General features: G+C 37.8%; 1 protein-coding gene across 2 annotated transcripts in view; it reads right to left on the reverse strand.

The window, feature by feature from the left end:
* Positions 1-426: 426 nt before the first annotated feature.
* SACM1L (SAC1 like phosphatidylinositide phosphatase) overlaps positions 427-24251 on the reverse strand; it is a 31089-nt gene continuing 7264 nt past the window's right edge. Inside the window, exons 2-20 of one of the 2 annotated variants that reach the window (XM_018075747.2) lie at positions 22774-22871; positions 21152-21226; positions 19117-19244; positions 17928-18077; positions 15827-15886; positions 14214-14247; positions 11486-11587; positions 10884-10969; positions 10584-10670; positions 10085-10153; positions 9917-9996; positions 7858-7956; positions 5194-5332; positions 4936-5005; positions 4774-4846; positions 4226-4319; positions 4049-4141; positions 3296-3353; positions 427-2519 (exon numbers count right to left, since the gene is read on the reverse strand). In XM_018075747.2, the coding sequence (XP_017931236.2) occupies positions 2383-2519; positions 3296-3353; positions 4049-4141; positions 4226-4319; positions 4774-4846; positions 4936-5005; positions 5194-5332; positions 7858-7956; positions 9917-9996; positions 10085-10153; positions 10584-10670; positions 10884-10969; positions 11486-11587; positions 14214-14247; positions 15827-15886; positions 17928-18077; positions 19117-19244; positions 21152-21226; positions 22774-22871 (1732 nt within the window). In that variant the 3' untranslated portion in view covers positions 427-2382. Of the gene's footprint in view, positions 2520-3295; positions 3354-4048; positions 4142-4225; positions 4320-4773; positions 4847-4935; positions 5006-5193; positions 5333-7857; positions 7957-9916; positions 9997-10084; positions 10154-10583; positions 10671-10883; positions 10970-11485; positions 11588-14213; positions 14248-15826; positions 15887-17927; positions 18078-19116; positions 19245-21151; positions 21227-22773; positions 22872-24251 lie in introns of those variants that run through there. The other variant, XM_029961828.1, reaches the window with a different exon arrangement.

The raw sequence follows: 24251 nt of genomic DNA on the forward strand, positions 1-24251 counted from the left end.
TGAATCTATTCACCCAGTGAGAGTAAAAGGGAGAAGACAGCTTGAATTTTCACCACAAGCACCTCTTGCTGTGGTCAATAAAACTCTCTGCAGTGCCGTGGTGAGGGAAGAGGCAAAGAGCCATCAGTGCTGAGGAGAGGTGATACCTGGGATGCAGCACTGGAGAACTCCAACGACAGTACATCTCAGACCCAGAGATCCAGATCTCAGAGATCCAGACACAGCAGTGAAGACTGGAACATGACACTAGTGCAAACTGACATTGAGCACAGTGTGAGATCATCAATATTTAAGCGCAGCAGAGCACGATCACCACGTGCAATGAGCAGACACAAAACGGAAGCATCCTTTGAGTGAGAAACAGTTTCTAAGGAGCAACTTGGGAACAGTCTACTCCAATACACAAAATGTAACAGAGATGGTACATCTAGAAAAAGTTGAATGGTTTATTGTCATTTAGGAGTACACCATTTGTGATTTTAGAAATACAGACTCTTTGCAAAGCACTGAAATACAGATGCCTTCCAACTTCTAAACCCTACATTATTCTATGTCTTACAAGCCTTTTATATTAGCAATTCAAGTTTGGTCTTTGCTGCAACAACTTCTTCACCAAAGATGCAACAACTTAGTTCTAGACTGCAAGACAACCGAGCCAAGTTTCAAACTCTACCTGCCAATGAGCCATCAGAACCATTACTTTCAAATATTGAGTCTATGGTGTTCTTGTACTTCGTGCCTATGAGGGAGTTCACCTTTAAAAATTTTAAGTTAGAGGATTTTCCAGTTAACCACCAACTGGTATTTCCATTACAGCATCTAGAAGCAAACAGATACTTTGCAAGACTAGTGCTCATGAACAGGTTATGTTTTCACAAAACCCAGAGAGGCCTCCAGAAACATTCAAGGTTAAATGAACAGTTGCAAAAAAAAAAAAAACCAAAAACAAACAAACCTGTACATATTTTCAGTCATAACACAAGGGAACACTGGAGTATCAGTGTTTTGTGTTCTAGCTTCAATAGTGACAACTGTGCTAGTCCTAGTAGTATTCTACATGTTTCTCCCTTCCCCCCATTTAAATTTTATACTCGCAATCTGAATATACAGCTGTACTTACAGGAAATATTAAACAATGCACAGCGCCTTAAGCAAGTTCCATGTCAGGTTTTGAACAAACCATATAAAATTAAGTGACAAAATAGCTTAAAATTGGTCCTTATTTTTATACAGCTTGGAAGCACTAAATTTAAAGACATATTAACCAGCATGAATTAGTCAGTAGCTTTTTTTTCCTCCTTTTTTTTTTTTTTTTTAAAGTGTGTGTTACAGTATCATGCATGAAAAGCAAGCTGCTGCTCCCAAGTGCAAACTTGGAGTTTAGACTGAACCTTTCTCCTCAGGTTATTCCTCCTTTGATAAATTATTTCAATATAACCAAGGATAGAAGCAGCTGACTAGCAAAACAATACGAAGTTCACCTTTTATGTTGTAACCCATTCTTAAAAGTAATGGAATACTTTGGAACTTTAGCATAAGGAAGGTTCAATAAACACTGCAAAGGACTTTTACATTCTTTGATTCTGTTTACATCTTTAGAAAGAAAATTCTATATTTTAACTTGCTAACTACTGAATTTTCATATGGAGACTGCAGTATTGAAACAGTGCAAGACATTTGCAACTTCAGGAACATCCAATTACACTGCCCTTTCACCCAACAATGATTAGCAGAATATTGCATCAGTTTTAGATAAACAAGACAGGACAAAAACCTCACTTTAGAATAGCATTAGAATTCAAAAAACCTTTTGTATTTAGTGAAAAGAATCCACACACAAATTTGCACGAAGGACTCCTTAACATGGACTCTATCACAACAAATGTAATCCAGCTCTAAGTCTGGACCTAGACTTTTCATTGGTACAAAGCCATATTTGTTCAGAGACCACTATCAGATGCTCCATTATTAATGTTTCAACATTTGGGTACTTTGACACATGAACAGCATCAGAGTTCTCTCCTGTCAAGACCAGAAAAAGCAGCTGAAACAGCCCAGCTGGACCACAAACTTAAGCAATCCACTTAAGCTTTAAGATGTTCCAGACACCAAAAAGCTGACTTTTGTCTTTGCATTACCCCAGTAAGAGTGGAGCCCCATCCACTAATGCAATATTCCAAAGACCATTGCAACTAAGACTGTCAAATCAGGTCTCAGTTGAAAGCTACCACCACCACAGGACATGGTTTCCTTACCCCCACCCCCCAATGCCAAGGAAGAATGTCCAACAGAGCTCTACTTGGTGTGGAAAGCAGGTCAGTAGAGACTCCAAGTGTGGCTTGAAGAATCCTCAGTACCAAGCCGCTTTCCACACACACAAATTCAGTCCATCTTCTCTTTCTGGACCAGCTTGGGTGCATCTACAAAATCCTTGCCATTATAAAGGATGATAGCAAAAGTTCCAAAGCTTGCACTTCCCCAGAAAAGCACATAGGCCAATGTCTCAGTCCATGTATCACCTGTGAAGAAGAGTGAGATAAATCTTTTAGTTCATTATTTCCAGAGTTTACTTCAGTCCAAAAGCAAAATATTTCAAGGCCTTCGTCAGAGATCTGTTGTCAAATGAAGTCAGAAGTTTTTCACAGGTCTTTTTCTATTTCCTTACCTAGGAAAAAATTGTGTTTGCCACACAGTTCTTGGAACACATCAAACAGACATCTGTGGAAGTCAGTCAAGAACTCTACTGGCACTAATGTTGGAAAATTCAAGGAAAAAGCAGAAGGCAAAAACCTTCACCAATCCTAACACAGATTTAGATTAAGGGAACATCCACCAGAACAGGCTTATGCCTATATCTGACTGCTTTGAACTGTACTTCTGCCCAAAATTACACAGCCTACAATAAAGCTAGATGTCTACTCGGGTGCAACTAAATTTGGGGACAACTAATTGTCCCTTAAGTGACTTCTACACATGTTTTAACATTGCTTTATGTAGCACCTCATTTTTTTTCCACATTACTGATTTAGTGCTAATCCTCAAACACTTTTTAGAATGATTGAGAAGCAGAATCACAGAATCTTCTGAGTTGGAAGGGACCCACAAGGATCATTGAGTCCAATTTTTAAGTGAATGGCCCATATAGGGATCAAACCCACAACCTTGGTGTCATTAGCACCATGTTCTGAACAGCTGAGCTAATCTCAGGGTCAGCAATTTTATACTGGTAACCATTTACATGAAGCTCACACAGAAACAAGACAATTTTATGGAATTAAAACCAATAGTGACTTACCAGCCATTAGCAAACAAATAATGCACATGGAGAAAGCAACCACCATAATAATAGGCAACTGAGGAAAGAGAAAAAGAATAATCACTTGATATAGCAGCACATTTATTTCTTAATTTTCTTCAAGATGGGTTGTACTGCAAAGTTATTTACTTGCTTTACAATGAAGTTGCTTTAATTCTCAGTTCACCTGCATTCAGGTACAAATAAAAGTTTGGATAGCTTCAAAGTTACTGAACGCTTTCTAAATTATGTTAAGAATTAAAATACACCTTCTGTGCATTAGAAGAGATTGAGGTTTGTGTTTTGTTAAAAAAAAAACCCAAACCCAAACACCAGCTACTAGTGAAACCCATAATGTCCCCAAATCCCATTTCACAACATAGAAGGGGGAAGGTGAAAAAAGAATAAAAAGTGGGGTTCTGCATGAAGTGTGAGAAAAAAAAAAATCTTCACAAGATTCTTCTGCAGAAGGAAACAGTCACTGATGGTGACTAATAGAATTTCCCCCTTTCCACTTGATGAAGCAGATTTTTAAAAAGCAAGCAGCAGTTTTTCCAATACCTCAAGGACACTCCATTTTCTGTCAAAGGAACAGTCTGGGTTTAATCCTACAAGCAGGTATTATAGAAACATAACCAGATTATAGGGATGCTTCATGACTAAACAGACAAGTCCTACTTAGTCATGTGAAGCAAGTGACTACTAAATGGTTGTACACATTTCTCCAATCTCGAATAAAGTCTCCATACTCACAGCTAAAAATTTCCAATCTTTCTTGACATGTAGAGGACTAGCAGGTTCTACTTCATCCACTGAATAATTTCCAAGAAAAAGATCAATCGCATCCTGAAAGAGAAAGGAAGGGCAAAAGTTAAAATGCACAGCCACATTTATCAAATACACTTCCCCACAGTTAAAAACTTAACTTACTTGTCTAAATCCATCAGAAAAATTGTTTTTGTAGTAACGTATTAATGAGTTCCAGCCATCCATTATTAAGCCCCACTGAGTTCTCTTCCCAGTTCTGCAAAAGGAAGTTGTGAAAAGTGTTTCAAATATATAAATCCAGGAAGATAATTTCAGATTTACAGTTCTGTCATTATCGAAATGAGTATTATGTTAAATGAATACCTGCATGGAAATACAATTATCTAGTGCTCCCTCTGCATTATTACCAAACATGCTTGTAACAAAGTTTCAAAATAAAACGGCACTTGTCTCCATCACAGAATATAAATGTGCCTCTTCACAGCACACTTCCTTGGTTTTATTTTCAGATAGCCTTTTCTTCCTCCATATAAACACAGAGAAGAATGGTGTTCTGTAGATTTTAGTCTGACATTTTACCAAGTGAACCGCTGCAAAATTCATTTATGGCCTAAGTCCCAGATTAATAACTTTCTCAGATATGAAGACTTAAAGAAAATCCCAAACATGCCCAAAAACCCAGAAGGCCTTTACAAGAAAGGCTGACTTACCTTGTGTAATCAGTCTTTAAGGCACCAGTTCCAGCATATTGTTTGGCACAAGCATTAGCATTATCAGCCCATGCTGTGGATAGGAGGACATTAAGAAATATTAAGGAAGTTATGTACCCTGTTGGGAGAAAAGTTATTGTTTGAACTCTACAAGCAGCCTACCATTTTTGTAGATTTTCTCAAAGTCTGCTTGCTCTTCAATTCTCTGTCCAACATGCAGAACACCTAGCCTCTGAAACAAAAAGCATGCTTTCAGAAAAAGCTGTATCTATTAAACTAGAGTCCAGTCAATGCATTTCAAGTAAGCAGTACAGTAACTCCAGTATGCAAGCTCTTGCTGTAGTGTTAAAATTACATTTCTGTTCCAAACAGAAATCACCTCTCCTCTTCCAGCTTATTAAACAAGAATAAAATATTTACCTGAAGCTGGGCCTGAAGAGATCGGCGTGCCAATAAGCTCTGGATCACATTAGTCCGATCAAGGCAGTCCATGCAGTTACTGCGGAATATTCCTTCCTGCTGGGTCACAATTTTACCATCCGAATCCACTAGAAAATAACTAACACATAAAAGACACGTAAGTATTTATAGATAACAGTCCATATAAATCACAGGATTCCAGAAGTAAATATCCTAACAACCAAAACAGAGTTATCTTGAGCATATCAAGTGTTCTTGGCCACGTCTTTGAACTTTGATTCCTCCTTCTCTTTGATTCTTCCCCTCCCATGCTGAAAAACAACATCAATAGATGGAGAACATTTAGCATTCACTCTTACCATTTAGAAAGCCAAACAGCAAATGCTGGTTTATGCCACTGGAAAGCAGCTTCCATTACAAAAATCAGTGACTTACACTTTATTTATTTTTTTTCCAGTTATTTTAGTGTCCCAGCTCCACAGATATCAAGATCATTAGCAGAGTGTAACAGCGTAAGTAAGCAAGTAAGTTTGAATATACCTGGTCACAAGGTTCAATCCAGTTACCACTGCATAAAAACTCATGTAAGTTGTCAGGCACACTTCTTCCAGGAAGGTATTGAGATTTTTCACAGGCCACTACTGAAATCTGCTGCCATCATGTACTATTCTCTCCATTACAAGAACATCTGGGGGAACCAGATGTTCCCTCTTGCAACTGCATATGCTAATTCTTACCTCTGTCTTTTAAATCCACTAACCAAGGTGTTTCCAGTAGTTGATAACAAACAGCTCATTTTAAATATGGAATTGCATGCAAGTATTCCAATACTGAGCTGGTAAATCAAAAATGCCAATCCAGTTATCAGCTGGATGTGTGAAATGGGATAGAATTCCACAGCATGAAACTTCCAGTTGTCTACAGATTTACAGGTCATATTCTACATATTAAATTAATATGTAGTTATGAACTCTGGATGTGGACTAGCATATGATCCACTGTTACTGTGGAACATTTTAAGATTATCAAGTCTAGAGCCATGCAGTGCTACAATCGAGAGACTTAAAATTTACTTTGATCAACCTTGTGTTGTCTTTTTAAGAGCCATTTTCATCATTCTTGGAGAACTAGTTCTGTTAAACCATGATTGCTCTATGATTAAAGCAGACAATAATACCTGTGAAATTTTCATTTTCTCCCTTTCTCCCCCCAAGCTTTGCCTAGAACTGATATTAGAATAATAATAAATTATCTTATTAACCAGAAATGACTACTCAAGTCCTGCATCTCCTACAGTTGCTCTAAAAAATTTTAAAAGCACCTCTTCAAACGTAGCTATTCTTTCTGACAGATCTTTCACAATTGGATTTAACCTGCAGAAAATAGAGTTGTTTACCTCCCTTGGGGTTGCAGAACTATTTTCTAAGATAAAAACTCAGGCTTTTCTGTTCCCATTTAAACAATAGTCACACTAGATATAATAAAAAGGCAGCCTAATCTTGAGGAAGAGTCTTCAATTTTTTTTATTATTTTAGAGATGCATGACCTCTTCTTTTCTCTATTTTTCTTCATTTTAAGGAAATGTGGTTCTTTTCTAAGCCTCCTATGGCAGGTGGCAGCAAACAAGTTATGGGATTCAGCATTAATTCTGAGAATAAATGATTCTTGCTGTATAGGAAAAACCTACAGTCTTATTTCTCCTTATTTGAAGTACCCAAAGCCAATTTATCCTTCAGGTCTTCATAGGTCTTTAAGACCTTTTTTATTTTTTTTTTGTGGTGGGCAGAGAATATCCACTATCTTCTGATTAACTTATACTATTCCCATAGCCTTTATTCCAAGCAAGAGATTTCAGTAACAAGACTATTCTAGTCCACAGCTCACTTCATTTTATTTTGTTAGGATAGACTATGCCACTGCCAGTGTTGTAATGTTTTAGCTGATCTACTTTCATGCTTTAGGCACAAGACTTCAGGAATAGGAAGAAAACAATCAATCAGGAAAGCAGAACAAAGGAAACCATTTCCCTAGCAATCTACATATCTAGGAGTAGCAAAGACCAAGAAGTGCCTAAAAACAACACACTCGTGGGACTAAAGATTTAAATTGATTTGGACATTTAGTGTACTTTTATGACTTGAGAAAATGAGAATGTTTCCTTGTGGGTTACTTATGTTAGCAAAGGCTGATGATCAGTGCTGTGCAAGATTTGGTGCCACAACAATGTGTGTCAGAGAAAACACTTTTACAGGTGCCTGTGGGAAGAGCACTAAGTGTTTGACTGTGACAGAATAGTTTGCTGTCAACAACACCTGGAGTTAGTTTTGGGTAAAAAAAATATCACTTAAGCAGACTTCTTAAATAGCTTCAGTATGCAACTTCGTCTAATCTTTAACCAACCTTACAAAGGCAGCTCTTGTCACAACTCAGTGTTGCTACACTGAGACAGAACAAGGGCTCTACAACTTATCCCCCCCACCAGATCTCTGACCTTCCATGTGCTATGAGCAAGAGATCAGAGACATGGAAACACTGATGCACACAAATCCATCTTCATGGAAGATTACAGATCTGTCTCACTGTGCCTTAATGTAAGACAACAGCAACTATGAGGAAGTGGTCTCATTTCAACAGTACAGAAGTGAAAGAACTGCAGAGCCTTACCTAAACTCATCTTGTTGTTCTGCTAGTTGATCCATCAAAATCTGAAGTCGATCCCACCTCATCCGACTGCACTCTTTATGGAAGTCAAATGCTACGTACCTGGTCAGAGAGAAGCACCTTTTCAGATCATATGTACTGCAGTAAGGGTTTCAGAAAACTCAGCAAAAGGCTGATCTATAAAACAGGTAGTGACAGAGGATTTGTTTTTCTTTAGCGATGGCTTCCAGCAAATCTATAGATTTTGTCAGTGCTCTGTAATCTTCCTGAAGCTGCATCCTATTTAGTGTGCATGGTGACATAATTTACAATTCTTTCCAAAATGCAACCTCCATTCCAAATTACTCACTCTATGCTCTGGCTAGTAATTTTCTTCCAGAAAGTACACAAGGGATATGAATCTTATTTCATCTCATTTCATTTTTTCCCCACTGGGATTCTTTTACTCTCCTCTCTTCCAAGGAACTGCATTGGGAACTTCAGTTCATTTTGACACCTGTGTCTAATTCAAATTGCAACATTCTTTCCTGGCACAATTCCCTTGATAGCTCTCTAGAAACCTGAGACAGGTTCTCTTTGAACAGTTAATCTATCTCTGTCAAGAAAATGGAAAAGCTATTGACCTGGAACAAGATTTTAACAGCCAATTAGTTTCTGCAAGAAGTGCTCTAAATGAGTGGTGCTTGATTAAACATTTGTATGTATATGTTTACTGTGAATTACAGGGCATTACACTCCTCCCCTCAAGCATTTGTAATCAAAATGTTATGATTTGACAAGATTTCAGGACTATGTGCATGAAGAAAGATGGTATATACACACTGAAACAAGTAACTGAAGACTCAAGTCTGGCAGATAAACATCATTAAAACCAATTAACAAAGAAAGTGGATTTTGGTAGCAACAGTAAAATGAGGTTGCCAAACACTGCTTTGGAACATACAGAGAACACCCTGACATAACTTTACATCTTTGTTTCTACCAGATGACTTTATAGCAAAGGTGCACAGAATTCCACAGGCTTTGTACAGCTAAAGTATCAACACCAGCCTAGGTGTGAGAGTGAGCAAAGAGCTTATTTTAGAAGTGGTCTTTTTTAATAAAAATAAAAGAAAAATACACATCCACACACCAACAGCACACGCAAACACACCTCTGAGGGTAGTAAAAGCAGCACACAGAAGTGAAAGACATCTCTAACTATCCTGGAGAAAGCAGTAGGACATAAGCAGAAAGGAGTTTGGAAAAAATTCAAAGTATGTCAGGATTTAGAAGGGAATCTTGAATATAACCTGTAATTCCTTACTTATCCTCAGACAGAAGTGAATCCTTATTAAAACAGGATGCCTTTGGCCTAGGTGGGATTTTGCCCTTTAACATACATGAGTGATGATAACATGGCACAGTAATTTCAAGGATAAGGCAGAGGCAAGTATCTGTGGGAGTTGTATGTTAGCCCTCCCTCCAGAAGTTAATGAAAGCAAGCACAGACAGGTTGTAAAATTGCATACTGCACTCAATATTCCCACAAAGAGATGGAATTTCTCATGATTAAACTGCATCTCCACTCTCTTGGCCCATTAGTACACTGAGCTCCAGACATTTAAATTACTTGTTCCCCTCACTGTTCCCTCCTTTATCTCATCCTGTTTCGTTCAAACTCAGCACTCACTCCCTTACTAAGTTAGCAATGTAACCAAGCCCTTTTGCCAGAAGCTAGTTCTAGAGGGCATGATTGTCTTTCTCCTAAAATGCAGATGATTTCCACAGCTCTCATTGCATACTATGACTCCAATACTGGCCTTATCATTGCCTCTGAATTTCCTTCTTTATTCTGCCTGTCTCCTCTCTTTGCCTCATATTTGCTTCACAGTCTCAATTCTGCTTAGAGTGTGAGCTCTGAGTTAGGAAGGGGCATGGGTCATTTGCAAGTTATTTCATAAAAATGAAAAGCAAACAACTCAGAGGGCTGGAAAAGGCCCTGAAGAACTGACGACTCTGTGGGATTCAGAGGCAGTGCTCAAGTAGTAACACAGAATGTATCATTTCATATCACATGTACCTGACCATTCCATTTGCCATGCTGTTCACCATTTTCGCAAATGTTTGCTCAAGAGGCTTCTCTGAACCTTTTTGGTTAACCTGGGAAAAGGGGAAAAAGGAGACAGTATTACTCAAAGCTTGCTTAAAAGAACAACAACTTTTTCAGGGAGAACAAGTGAAAGCATACCAGGTTGACAATCATTTGCTTTCCATAGCTAATTATTTGCGAGTCAAAATGTCTTTGGAAGCCATCCATCTAGAAGAGAAAAGAAATGTGTTGACAGATCTGTGCTTTACAAGAAATCTCCATTATCATCTTTTTGATGGTTCTTACAACTAAGAAAAGTGTTTGATGTTTTCTATTGTGCCAATACATTTCTATTTTCATCCTCCCAGTTCATCCAGCTGTCCTTATTAAACATGCTACAGATAAGGAGTATTATGCTGCTACTAAAACTGTTGCAAATAAGATCCAAAGAGAAACTACCCCCACTGATGTCTGGATTTTTTTCAGTCTTTGAATTCATTGTAAGGAGTACAAAGATTCTTGCTACTACTTTCAAAAAAATAAAGCTCAACTTAGTATTGCTGATTTTTATTCTTCTGATTACAGTTTACTACCCTATCACACAAAATAATCCCAGAAATTTATTAAAACCCCCAGGACTCAACAAACACTCACATACATGATTTACTGACTTGCTGATCTGTGGCTTTGGTTTATACTTGAGGTTTGGTCTTTGAGACCAGAAAAAAGGAATTGATCCACGGGTCTGCAAAAGAATGGAAATGGTTTTAAACAACAGAATTTACAAACTCACTTGACATTTAAAAATAAAGCAGACTGGTTTATTTTGTTAAACTAACTCAGTCTGTTTGTTTAGTTTTGTTTGCATATCTTACATAAAATCTATGTTTAAAGACACAGACAGAGTGATTTATCTTTGTATCTTAAGCCAGTGAGTAGTTCCTTACGGTGACTTTACCTGAACGAACGATGCCTTGCTCCCCTTGTAATGCACAATTTGTTCTGTTTCAACAAAGTTAGCAGCATGCCCTTCTGAATCAATACCTATGTGGGAAAAAGACCTTGTTAACAAGCCCGTGCTGCCTGCAGAACAGTGACAGTACATCAGCAAAAGCCTTCCTTTCCCCTCCCAGTAAGTCCTCACAGAAAGCACAGAGCTGCCGGACGATGTTAAATTAAATACACAATGTTTAACATGATCTGCACCAAATTTAACTTGCAAAAGAACAGTTCTGCTTAACGTATTTTCATATTTCTAGCATTAGAAATTGTCATTTAATAAGAAATGAAATTCCAGTGCTCTGACACTGAAATATTCACAATTCACTACAAAACTTTTGCAGTTATCTCTAGGAGAATAAATGAGTCAGTTTTAAAAAATAAGAAAACGTGCTTTGGGTCCTAATACACGTTCCTAATATTTTCTTTGGAGGAAGGACCTCAAGACAAACCAAGCATTTTTTTTGTGCAAGTCATTACACAGCAATTGCTCTTAAAGGTAAGTCACATGTACAGATAGAACTTGCATTATTTTTGAAATAAATCAATTTTCTATTTTACCTCTTACATAGTAGCGTACCCCAGCCCTGAAACAGCTTCTTCTGGAAACAAGCAGCCAGTCAAAACACTTGCCATTAATAGAACAAGAGTGCATAGTGATAACTAATGAATAACACTAAGGAAAAACTCAACATTTCATTAGGATATTTTTATACATCAAGAGGTAGGAAACATCAATCAAGTGACTACATTCAAAGAAGTTTGTAAATATTTCTCACACCAGCAGCAGCTGAACAGTAAACTTGAGAGGTAGTAGTAGTAGTATTAGGACCAGTATGCACATTGCAAAAAGACTCCCTAATGGCAATGTCACTGATGAACAAACATTAAAACTGCTGTAATTTTGGAAAAACTTCATTCTAAAGAAGATTCATCTGGGTCTTATGGTCCTTATTAAAAAAATCCGTCTCATCCGTAATTTTATTAGACTCCCTTAACAGTTTCTTGCCTCTATTGCTTTTAACAAAAAATACCACTTCAGAACTTTTTTCTAGGCTTTTAAAAGAGTGAATATCTTGGGGTGTATATCTTGCACTCATAAGTGCAACATACACCACATTTACAAATGCCAGAACTAGCAGTAACAGACTGGTTCCACGCAAAGAAAAAGAATGAACATGCACCAAGTCTCCAGTGTGAGCTTCTGACACAAGAATGGTTTCCTGTCCAGGCTACATACCCAAAGTGGAAGATGCACCATAACCTGGGACTAATCAACAATCAGGGGCCACTGACAACCAGTTTCAGTTTTAGTCTTGTTCTGTGCTGCTTATAATGGCGCTTATTTGGTAAGCTGTCAAGTCTAATAGAGACCTGTCATAGTCTAAATTTCTCCAGGTAGGTTCCCCAGCTTTGCCTCTAAAAACTGAAACCTACCACTTTAAAGCAAGCAAAAGATCAAAATGGTCTTTTTTTTTATTAGTATACTGCAGTCTTCTACTCTTTGAGGAAGCTAGATTATTTGTCTCAAGGTTGATAAAGTAAACAAGATATATTTTCCTTTTTCAAAATAGTATATTTTATAGTGAAATTTAGATTCTACATTTATGAGTCATTTATGATTCTGTGTCACACGTACACTAAGCTACGTTAAAGAGAACGCTGACTGCATACATTGAACATCTTGATTTATATTTGTATTTATGCCAATACTGTTTGTAAAGAATTCAAAAAATATAGTACAAGTCAGCCCCATCCAGAATGTTCTCACAATTCACAAATCAAGGCTGAAAAATGCCTATTCCTCTGCTTTCCTGGAAAATTACTGCCAGGTCCTACAACCTTTAATTTAATATTTCTACAGCCAACAGTTTCCTGCAAGAAAGGTTACCTCTAACCTTAGCTGCCTGGCAATAGTCACCCTATCTTCTGTTTGCAATCTCTGTTCTTTAAATGAGAATTTACTACTGGCAACTTCCACACACACAAAAAAGGAAAAGATGTGATTTGTTATTCTTTAGAAGGGCCTTTTTTTTTTTTGAGCAGCAAGGGAAATATTAAATATAAAGTTTTTAGGTGATCAAAGTCTCAACTACCCAAGTAAGTCTGTTATTTCTCATCACTGCAAGACTAGAACCCCAGTCCACATAGTTGAAAAAATATATATTTAGGTTTATGTGGGGAGGAAAAAAAAGCAGCTTTGATTTTATTGAAATAACTGCTAGTGGTACTGCAACAGTTCTGCTTAGGGCTCTTCCTAGCATTTTTATCACTAGATATCTAGTTTCTTCAAATTCCTAGGTTCTCTAAGGTGTTTGATTAGATTAGAATTACAACAAAGCATACATTACTTATGCTAATCACTTATATAGCGGAAAACAGGACAGAGGAAGGAGTTAATTGCACTCTGCCAGCAGCGTAAGTATTGGGCTGTTTTGACAGCTCCCTTTTGCTATCTTTCCTTGCCTCTCTGCCTACTCCCACAACATTTTCCATTAAATGAAGTCACAGGAAAGGAGGACTGGAGATCTGCCAGCTGCTGACAGTCCTACCAGATCGAGTGATTCCATTTGGAAGCCATTCCCTGCACACATCTGAGGGGCCTATACAATGAAAGAATGAAGCACAATGTGGCATGAATTGCTCTGTCCAGCTTAGACAGTCCATTTCACGCTGCCAGTCCAGGAGCAACTACCTGGGACTTATTGTTGATCACCACACTGCCTCCAGAAAGCATTTAGCTTACCTACAGCATACATCCCTTCTCAAAAACAAGGTCATGACTGCTTTGCTAAAAAGGCTGTTACTCAAAGTGTCGGTGCAGGAAGAGCAGCTGCCTAGGAGGAGCATCCAGGAAGCCTTCAGCAGAACTTCTTATCCTTTTATGCATCAACAGGAACATCCATAATCACTCCTTCAAGTCAAAACTGTTCTCCCTTATTTTATATCCAAAGTAAATGCATCCTTATAGCAGGATAAAAAAAATACTTAAGCTGATATAAGAGCATCTGCCATATTAATCTTAACCTTCAATCCCACTGAAAGACAGTTATGCAAACCATGCCAGTAAAATACATTAAGCCTTCAAAGAAGAATATTCAAGGGAGTTAACACATGAGTGTGTTATCATACAATATGTAATGTTCATATATGAACAAAGTATAACTTAATTCTGACATTGTGCTCTATGTTATCGCTGCCAATGTAGCAGCAGAGCAGCCTCGCCAGCAACCATTTTGCTATTGGACTACCCATATTCAGCCCTGAGTTTTACAACACAAAAGGATACATCCATGCATCACCGGCGTAGCAAACCTATGGATCTGAAACACACAAATAATACATGTTAGAAATATTAAACACTAGCAGCCAAAAAAGATAAGTGAGTGACTATGCTTTGCCTAGAAATTTTGGGATAGTTTTATATACTTTATATGCTTTATTTTTTTGTTTAGGGTGCAGTAATGCTGAGAAAAAAAAGTTCAAGGAAAACAGCAACATATGTAATCCTTATTAGTAGGAGGGAAAAAGTGAAAGTCTAATCCTAATTAAGCAGCCTGGACAAAAAGCAAGCTGCTTTGTCCTCCTATACATAGCATTTACTCTCCTACAAACATGCCAGATATAAAGCAGTACATGGTGAAAGCCTTTTGACATGGTATTTGCTTTACCTCCACAGTAGGATGTATGCAAAGACAGTAGTTAACACAGGATTTCATATGTATGTGATTAATACTCGTTCCAGGGTTTTTTTCCCATCCTGCCATTCCTGAATAATTTGGTCTTTCAAGAAAACTTTAAAGTTTTCCATTACTAGAAGTCAGAAGTCCCACATCTCATTACCTAAAACTGTTCCTGTAGCAAGCCACCTGTAGTCTATGTTAGGCCATGCTTCCCCTCACATATCAGTTATCTCCCTTTTCAGCTTCAGTGTTTTGCCTCCTACGTCTGTTTTCACTAACCAGCCACACTTGGCTTTCTTTGCTGTTCTCATACAGCTTCTCTCCCATTTCCCAAGCTTTGTTTGCATAGCACTATCCAAACCTCATACCCAGTCATATGCCTCCAGAATATGCACAACAGTCCTTTACTCATTCATATCTTCACATTCCAGAAGCACTGCATAATCCAGCCTTTTGGAACAGTGCTGTCTAATGTAACAGCACATCTCCACAGGTTACTGAGACAGAAATAGAAGCAGTGCGTCATTTGCTTTGATAAATGTGAAGCACTGATGGGGAGAGGAGGTTGCTGTAGTGCAGACCATTCCAGAAGTTTAGCACATCTGATGTCTCCAATAGGAAGGAGCTTAGACAGTGTGGCCACTAAGGTACTACTCTTGTAGCTCGTGGTCATGCACTTGTATTTGCTGGACTAAGTGAACTCAAAAGGTTACACCGTGCTAGTCTTCGTTTGAGACAAACTGGAAGAACCTAAACTGTCGGTTTTACCCTTAATTACCAGGTTTATGACCTGTTCACTGGGCAAATGGGATTTAAACTGCACTCACGGAGGAAGATGTGAGACAGTCTTACAAAACAAGTGATAAGCTGAACGTTGCCTATAGAAAAAGATAACTAAGTAGCTAGAATTCAAAATGCTTCAGAAGCATGTGCTGTGCAGTGTAACTTCCGCTTTGGTTTATATAAGCAGGTATCTTCACGGCACAGTATCTTCAAATACAGACACTTCCAAAAGTCAGCTTTCTAGAAGTACTACTGAGGACATGGACATGAAGTTGGAAGTTTGAAAGCAGAACTCACTGTGCTAAACTAGATGATGAATAGCCACGTTATACTAGATTCTGGCTGTCTGAAAGAGACAGAATTACAAAAAACTGTTGCACAGTTGTAGTTAAAGGGTATTTGTTCTCTAATAATCTAATAATTACAAAGTGTTTACCTCTGGTTGGGCAATAAATTCTCTAAGAAGGTGTCCATTCCATACAAACCGTGGATCTGCCTGCAGCAGGAAAAAAGGTAACATGCTTTTAGAAACTGTCAATTCTGTTTAATTCAGCATAAAGGTGGTATCACAGTATCCATGCATCACACAAATTTAGGTGAACAGATACAAATGGAGATGAAATTCTCTTCTTTCATCAGTAACCTTCATGTCCTGGACTAGAAATTTAAATAGGAATAGTTAAAAGAACAGTTCTCTCCAATCTTTAAGGGTGTTGCCTGACACTTCAGGCACACTAAACCATCACCAACTGAGCTGCAGTTATTGGATGAGCTTTCCAGTCTTTGCCCTAAGTAGAAAGGACTTGAAATTACCCAAAATTTTAAGAGCAGCAGCAAGGTAAAACACTTAAAATGGGTGGAAAGTAAAAACACAAGGAGTCCTGTGTGGAACAATCTACGATTCCGAGAACTGAAAGTTAAACAATACTCGTAGTTTAAAAGACAAAAGTATTTGTATTTCACTGGATAAATGACCACCTTCAACTTCATGGATTTCCTACTTCTAATTCACCTAAGAACTGACTTGAGCACGTTGCTGAACACATTCCAGAAAGCTATAGATTAGTCACAAAAGTGACATTTGCTGCAGAACACAGTGCAGGCTCTGGAGATGTGGCATAAATCGCAACTTTAAGATGAGGCAGGCAGGCCACACACTACTGAGGGTGATGAGGATTAATTCAAGTTCAGTGCTGCAACAGTCCTTTATCTAACAGAAAACAATGTTCAAGTCCTACTTTCAGCATCTTGAACTAGTGAAAGAACATAACAGAGTTCTCTGGTGCCCCCATACTGAGGTTGTTTCTTTCTGCCAGTATTGTTAAAAAGCAACAAACACAGAAGACATTAAGCAAAAACCTTCACACACCAAACACAGGCCAGGTTTCCCTGCAGAGATGAACTAGAGACGTCCAAAACTGCCACCATCCTTTTGATAAGCCTTTATACTGCAGCCATGGGAGTATGAAATTAAACTGAAATAATTTTAACCATCTAATATCTTAATTTACTCGAAATGGATGCCTTTTTACTGTACTTTGCCTTTCAAATAACCTGCTGGAGTGCTACAATTTTAAGGCAAACCCTTCCTTTCATGTCAGCAACTGCTCTCCATGCCAAGAACACTAGCAGAGCAGCATTTGATGATGCAAAATAGTCCCCAAATATAAACACTTTTTCCAATATTAAAAAAAAAACAAACAACAAACAAAAAATATAACACTATACTACTTCCCTAGCTTAGATAGTTTCAGTAACCAAGAGACGAAAACAACAACAACTACCAGCGACTCCACTGCCACCTCTCAGGCAAACAAAAAGTGCTATTGACTTCCAAGGATTCAGTATTTTGGTGCTTAGGCAGTTTAGATCTTGTTTACACTGCAGTATAGCAAGTTATCAGACTAATGATTCTGGAACTCTGAAAACACAAGAGAATTTCAAGCTCCAATTGCATTTGGCTGTTGCCTTTAAGACAAAAGCAGCAGATTAAATCCATGCTTCAAACATAAGGAATTGGAATATTTGAGACAGAATACAACATCCCAAGACCAACAGCCATAAAACCTGCAGTTCTATTTCATGTTATCCTGGAAAAAAACATGAAGACAAGTACCATTTATTCCACCTTGGATTCCCCCCTGTCCCAATTCCAGGTCAAAGGAATTACTTGCTTTCTCTCAATTTTTCCTGCTTAGTTCCTTCTTATTGCAATTAGAAGTGTTCAATATTAATATCAGAGGCAAACTTTCATTTATTTTGGATTTTTAAAATCCATTTAAAGCAGACTGCAGTAAGTACTTCTAACTACCTGATCTGGAAGTGTGACATCACATTGGAACAGATTTCTAGAATGTCATGCTGCTCACAAGCTATGAGACTTAAGGAAGGGTGGAGCAGTGTGCTCAGCCACAACCCCCAATAGTTTGGATAAACACTGATATCATTTAAACATATCTGCATAAAGTAAACTCAAGCCATGCAAAACTGACTGACAATTTCCAAGACACAGATACCACACAAAATTAAATCCTTACCCTCTCCAGAAGGCTCATTTCCTGGAACTCTGGGCTCGTGTTGGCTAATCGTTGCAGAGTGTGTGTTAGGTCGTAGGTTGTTGAGAAGTAAAACCCATCCACACTCAAGACATGGTTAAGCATCGATAAAAATACTTTATTGTCCTGCAACTGTTGAGATGAGAAAAGAGGACAGAAGAGCTTTCATATTACCATCAAAATACTTTATTCTTATAAGCTACCACTACTTTTTGAAGTGATGAGATGAATTTTGCTAGTGCTCTAGCAATACATGACATCATCCAGAGATTACCATATGAGAAGGAAACCATGAGATTGCAATTCTGATACCAGTTCACTGATAACTTGCAGCTAGCACACTGCAACCAAATTCTGCAAGAACAGTGGAGAGTAGAGAACAGTATACCTGTGAGGTAAACAGCTACTGACATCAAACTAATATTAACAACTTCCAAGCAAAAAGGAAGCCACTAGTTTCCCTGAAAACCATTCAGTCAAAAAGAAAGACACAAGATGGCAATGCAAAAGAAAGGTTATAACTTATTGTCAAGATTACCCCAATAACTAATTAACCTGTGTTCTGGTTCAAGTTCTGACTAACCTCATTCCTTTCCTGAAAGAGCATCAGATTCCTTTCCAGTTCCATTGGTTAGACACCCTTACCTGCTGTTTATCAATCTACTACACATCTGTTTTAAACAATCCTCAATCTTTCCCTCCCTCTCCAAAAAAAAAAAAAAAAAAAAAAAAAAAAAAAAAGGAAAAAAAAAAATCAATTCTTCCCTGCTGGGTAATTATATAATTGAACAATTCCATAAATTAAGCAAGACAGACAAGATAACAGCAATGCAGCTTATGGTAGGGGCTATCAGAATAGTAAACCTGCAAGAAAGATTTAACAGAAGCTTAAGAAGGGTGTACCATCTTAAAAGGAGCAAAAATGCACATCTGTGAACTGCAGATGATATTCCAAGTTACACAATTGAGTTTATCATCTTGAATGCCTTAATTTTATATACATCTACACACAAATACTACATCCATTCTAGTAACCTGAACAAATCAGAAAAAAGCTATAGTTCAAAGAGCTTCTTAAAAAAATTCCATAGTTTCATCACATTAGGTCCTGTGGTAATCTACATTAACATAGGATAATATTCCTCCACACTCCCGTAATCAATAGACCTACCTGAATATCAGTTAAGTGCAGCATGGTCTTTTTGTAGGACAGGATGTCAAAGTCTGTTGCTTTCCAGATTGCATGACCAAAAATCTCACCTACTTTTTTCTTTTTAGTTATTACAATAAGATATGTGCCTGTAAATTAGAAAGAACAAAATTTTATAAAAAAATAACAGATGCACATATTAAGAAAAGCAGTCTATAACAGAAAACTGAAATCAATAGGAAAGAGTGAGGCTTCTTCAAGTTACACTTAGAACTTTATATTCTTAAGAGTAAGGGGCTGGAGCAGAAAAAAAAATCCACTTGCTAAGCTACCCACTTCTCTATGCTCACAGAGCTACTCATTAAGTTCAAGGAACTAAAAAAAAAAAAACAAAGGACAAGACAAAAAAAAGTGTCACCTACTCTTACTTCTGATCAGAGACAGTCTGAAAGTCTTCAGGTTTGCAAATGCAGAAAGAGGCCAATGCTCTTGAATGTGGTTTGGAAAGCACAGAGCAAGTCCAAAATACATGAAAGGAAGAATGCTTCAAAAGCCAAAAAGACCATTCAACTTATCCTGAAAAAAATATTCATCCTAGCAGGTTCAAAACGGAACAAAGAACTGGGTTTCTTTTAATAATTTAAGACAGGAAGTTTCTTGTTTTCCTTGTTGTCTAAGTAACAAAGCAAAAAAGCCCCATAATCATGGACAGCACTCAAAGCAATTAACTTACACTTGTAGGTAAACACAACACAGCCTTATTTCTAAGCCTATCTTATTTCAGTGTCATCTTGTTTTTGAAGAAAAAGGTTACTCTTAATACTGTAAAAGGTAAAGAATATTTATATTTGTTAAAGATACTGCATTGCTAGATAACGGACCACTTTTACAGCTAACAGATAGCAGTGAACTGCCTAATAGCACTTAACTAAACATTTACTTTAAATGATACCATTTTTAGCTTGACAGCTGCATACTAACACTCAGTGCAAAGCTCTAGAGGGTAGAATGAAGAAAACCCAGCTTTTAAGAGACTTGTGTATCCTATATTTTATTTAATATTCAGTCAGATGAATAGAAGTCATTACCATGCCTGTAAGTGGTGAAAATTCCCCTTTAAAACAGTCAGAGCTTGTCAAGCACCTATGACACAGGTATCCATTACATTGCTCTTACCCTGCAAGCTCCACAATTCTTTAGAATATGGGCATAGAAAGTTCAGTAGTCTTAAGATCCTGTCAGATGTCACTGCATTCAACACAATGACATTTTGCCTCTGTTGAGAATACTGCAGTGAGTGATCGTAAATTCTTTCTACATATGGAGATTTTATTCAGCATGCATGCTCCTTATTACATCATTTTTCAGACTATTTCAGTCTCATACTCTAATAAAATCTACACGAAGGATTGTTCGAGTAGCAACGCTTACTTTCCTGAAATCTTACACTTTATGCATCTGGTTTATTTACAACAGTGACTGTTTAGATCTGAACACCACCGAGACACTGAGAAAAACTGGACAGCTTATTCTTATCTTATCCCACAACTCCCTAGAATTAGAATTGTTCCATCTGCCTTTTTCTTTTCATGTTGGATTTTCTGTGTATTTTTAGGGTAGTTGGAACACAATCGTTACTTGAACAGCTGTACCTACTAGTCTATCACTGTCACTCAGCTATCTGTGGGTCAAGATTATTGATTTCAAGTCAAACTTCACAACTTGATTGTTGCATCAAATCCTGCAGCTAAGATTAAAACAGTTATGAAGAGTAAGTAGATGAGGTTCTCTGCACTCATTTGAAAGGCATTCCTTAAAACTCAAACAACGGTCGGTTAACCCTGCCTTTAGAGCACCTACTGGTTTAAGAGGTATATGAACATTCATGATAACCTATATTTGGATACCTCCAGCCTCCAACAGCCACAAGGAAAGCCTATCATACTGACGAAAGTGCAGTCTCAGGTACCTGCAAATACTATTTTTGCCTTTAAAACTTCTTTAGTAACATATTTTGCCTAAGTATTTTTAAAGGGCACAGTTCTTTTTTCCTTACCTGCCACCAATCGGATTGTTCCCAAAATACCAAATATAGGCCGTGTAACAGCTGAAGGGGGAACATCTTTCTTAACTGAAAAGCAGAAGAAAACAACATCAGAACTTCAGAATGCTTCCTTCATGACTATACTGGAAAACTATTAAACTCCAAAGCCTCTTGGTCAAATCTCAAGTTTTGCTAGAGTCTTAAGTACAAGAAGCAAAACCTAATGGTGAGTTGGGGGGAAGGATGTGGAAGCATTCTAACACAATTTCTTATGTTTAATCAAACTGGTCAATCAATGGAATAAATTCAAGCTCATTCATATGACAATACAGCAAGTAGACTCCTCAATAATGTATTGTCCTGCCAGCTTCCAGAATCTTTGTTTTGAAACCAGTAAGACATCAAGGATAAACAAACCATAAGTGCTTGTGCCTCCCAGTTCTCAGTGCTCCTTCTGAGCCTCAGTCTATTTCCATTTCAGGACACACAGTTTACCTTTTGGCTTATCTCTGCAAAACTATCAACAACAGCATAGATATGGCAAGGGATGCAGTACTCCCAACAACATACCAAGAGATCCAAAAGGTATCCAAATATCAATTAAAAGTCTTAGCACGTTTAACTTGTTTAACTTTCATCTATCTACTTTTCTAAAGCAACAGAAAAGATATTAAAGAAGTTTAAAAACAAAACAAAACACCCATAACAGAGTGAAGCATTTTCCCAGAAAACCAAGAAAGACAATTCTTTAATCTCCCTGCTTTAAACACTGAACACAGGTTCATCTGATAAAAGACCAGTAATGAGAGACATGTAGACTAAAAAAAGACTTGGGATAGCTATCTTTATAGTTTTGAAGTGACAACTTTGAAGAAGAAATTGAAATATTATACTACAACATCAAAAATATCAGTGGGATTGGGCAGGCACACTGCTTTTACATGAAGTATACAAGAGGCCTAATAAAAGACAGAGAATACTGCTTTTATATTAATACTGTTATAGCATTTCTATTTGTTTAGAGATTTGTGAGTACAAACTCTTGAATTATCAAAAGGGAAGTCTCCCATTGCCTTTGTTTCATTGTTATTTAATTGAAGTCCTTTGGTTTTATGCACTGGTTTCACATTCTTAAAAAAGTTAAGACATTAAAGACATCAGCATGATGAAAACTACTCACACTGACACTGGAATCCCAACTTGCAACACAGAATGAAATTTAGAGCAAAGGTTTTTTTACTGTTGCTGTTTCTAGAGGCTTTATGAAAAATCAGCTGAAAAAGACAGTGCTGGGACAATTTGGAAAAGTTGGAGAACCCCAATGTTCAACACTTTGATCTTGAACTTGCAGCACCAATCCCAGCTACCTTGGATGAGTCAGTTTCCACTGTTGTAATGGGCAGTCTTACCAAAAAACAGGCAAGCACCACCACCCTGGTTACCCACAGCCAAAAGGTGCTTCAAACAAAGCTCTTTGCAGGACGGAATACAAAACACAATTTTAAAACAGTAACTAAAACCAATTCTGTCAGTACTATCTCAGTAAGGTTCTGAGGTCTTCTTGGAGTGCCAAGAGCAAAACGGACAAAAAGGAGAGAGAAGAACATATTGAGAAATACTGGTGAAGAGAGTACCTGTAAGGGTGACTTCCGTGGAGACTCTATCAATAGCAAGCACATCATCTGCTCCATCATCACAGGCTTCCACATAGAACTTCTCTGGCGTTATATGCCTTTAAGACAGGAAAAATTGAATTAGTTTAGTAAAACTGACTTTGGGTTTGTTTATTCTTCACCACCTGAAGACATGAGCAATCAATTTTACACCTTATTTCAGCTGCAAAATAAAATTCTCACTGGATTACTTCCCAAAAGCCACTGATGTTGACAGTGCCAAAAAAAAAAAAAAAAAAAAAAAGGCAAGTTCAGCTAATCGGTTATTGCAAAATTCATGGCTTGTTTAATACTCTTAATTCTTCTTTATTACCAGAAGGTAATGACATGAAAGTGAGTCCACTTTAATTCCTATAGGTTTGAAGTATGCCTGATAAACCAAAACCAAAACTCAAAATCAAAAGTTTTTAAACCAAAAACTTCCAAACATATCAGAAACTGAAGTACCACATCCCTAATGCAAGTCTAGTAAACATAATGTCCGAAGTGATAAACACACCTGTTTCACAGTAGTATTTTAAGAATCCACTGGACACAGAAAAAAATGGAAGAGTTGAAAAGTGGCACACTAATTTATTGAAGCTGGTGTCTCAACACTACCATTTCCCAGCTTTGTTAGCCAGGTCTACGTGACACACACATGTCTGCTCCCCACCACACAAATCACACACTGACTGAATCCTGTTCAGGCTTCATTGCTATCTTTCTCTTCCTCTCCCAAACGAAATCCAAATGCAGTAAAATGGTAGCCATAAAATTAAACATAGTTTTCAGAAGTACTCCTTAAAAAAAAATACCTGTTGAGATATTTGCAAAAAGCCAGGCATGTTACATTGCACATTGACAGGAGAGTTTTGCAGAAGTGGCTTGTAGCTGTACACTCCTGAACTAGTGTTCCTGACTCTTATAGTGACTTTTCTTAGTTTAAGGCCTGACAAGACACAGGGTCAGAGTTTTAAAATTCTTGTTCTGGTAACAGCATAGATATTTTTAGGCTCCTTCACCCTAAATAGATCTTGTACTTCTTCACATCTTGTAGGAGTTTTTAATGCTTCAGAAAGCTGAATTAGAATCCTAATATAGATCAGAAGAGTCAGGGGGGTATCAGGGGGTCTATAGGGGGGTGGCTTCTGTGAGAAGCTGCCAGAAGCTTCCCCTGTGTCCCATAGAGCCAATGGCAGCTGGCTCCAGGACAGACCCACTGCTGGCCAAGGTGGAGCCCATCAGTGGAGGGCCCCACACCAAAGCATGGGGATGTGCCCAAAGGAGGCTGTGGGAAGCCTGCACTAGAGTGGACTCCTGGCAAGACTTGTGATCCTGCAGGGGACACATGCTGAAACAGTCTGTTCCTGAAGGACTGCACCCCATGGACATGACCCATGCTAGAGCAGTGTAGGAATAATTGCAGCCTGTGGGAAGGACTCTCATGGGAGAAGTTT

The sequence above is a fragment of the Manacus vitellinus genome, unplaced genomic scaffold, assembly GCF_001715985.3.
Source record: "Manacus vitellinus isolate BGI_N305 unplaced genomic scaffold, ASM171598v3 scaffold_3_pilon, whole genome shotgun sequence".
Classification (NCBI taxonomy): domain Eukaryota; kingdom Metazoa; phylum Chordata; class Aves; order Passeriformes; family Pipridae; genus Manacus; species Manacus vitellinus.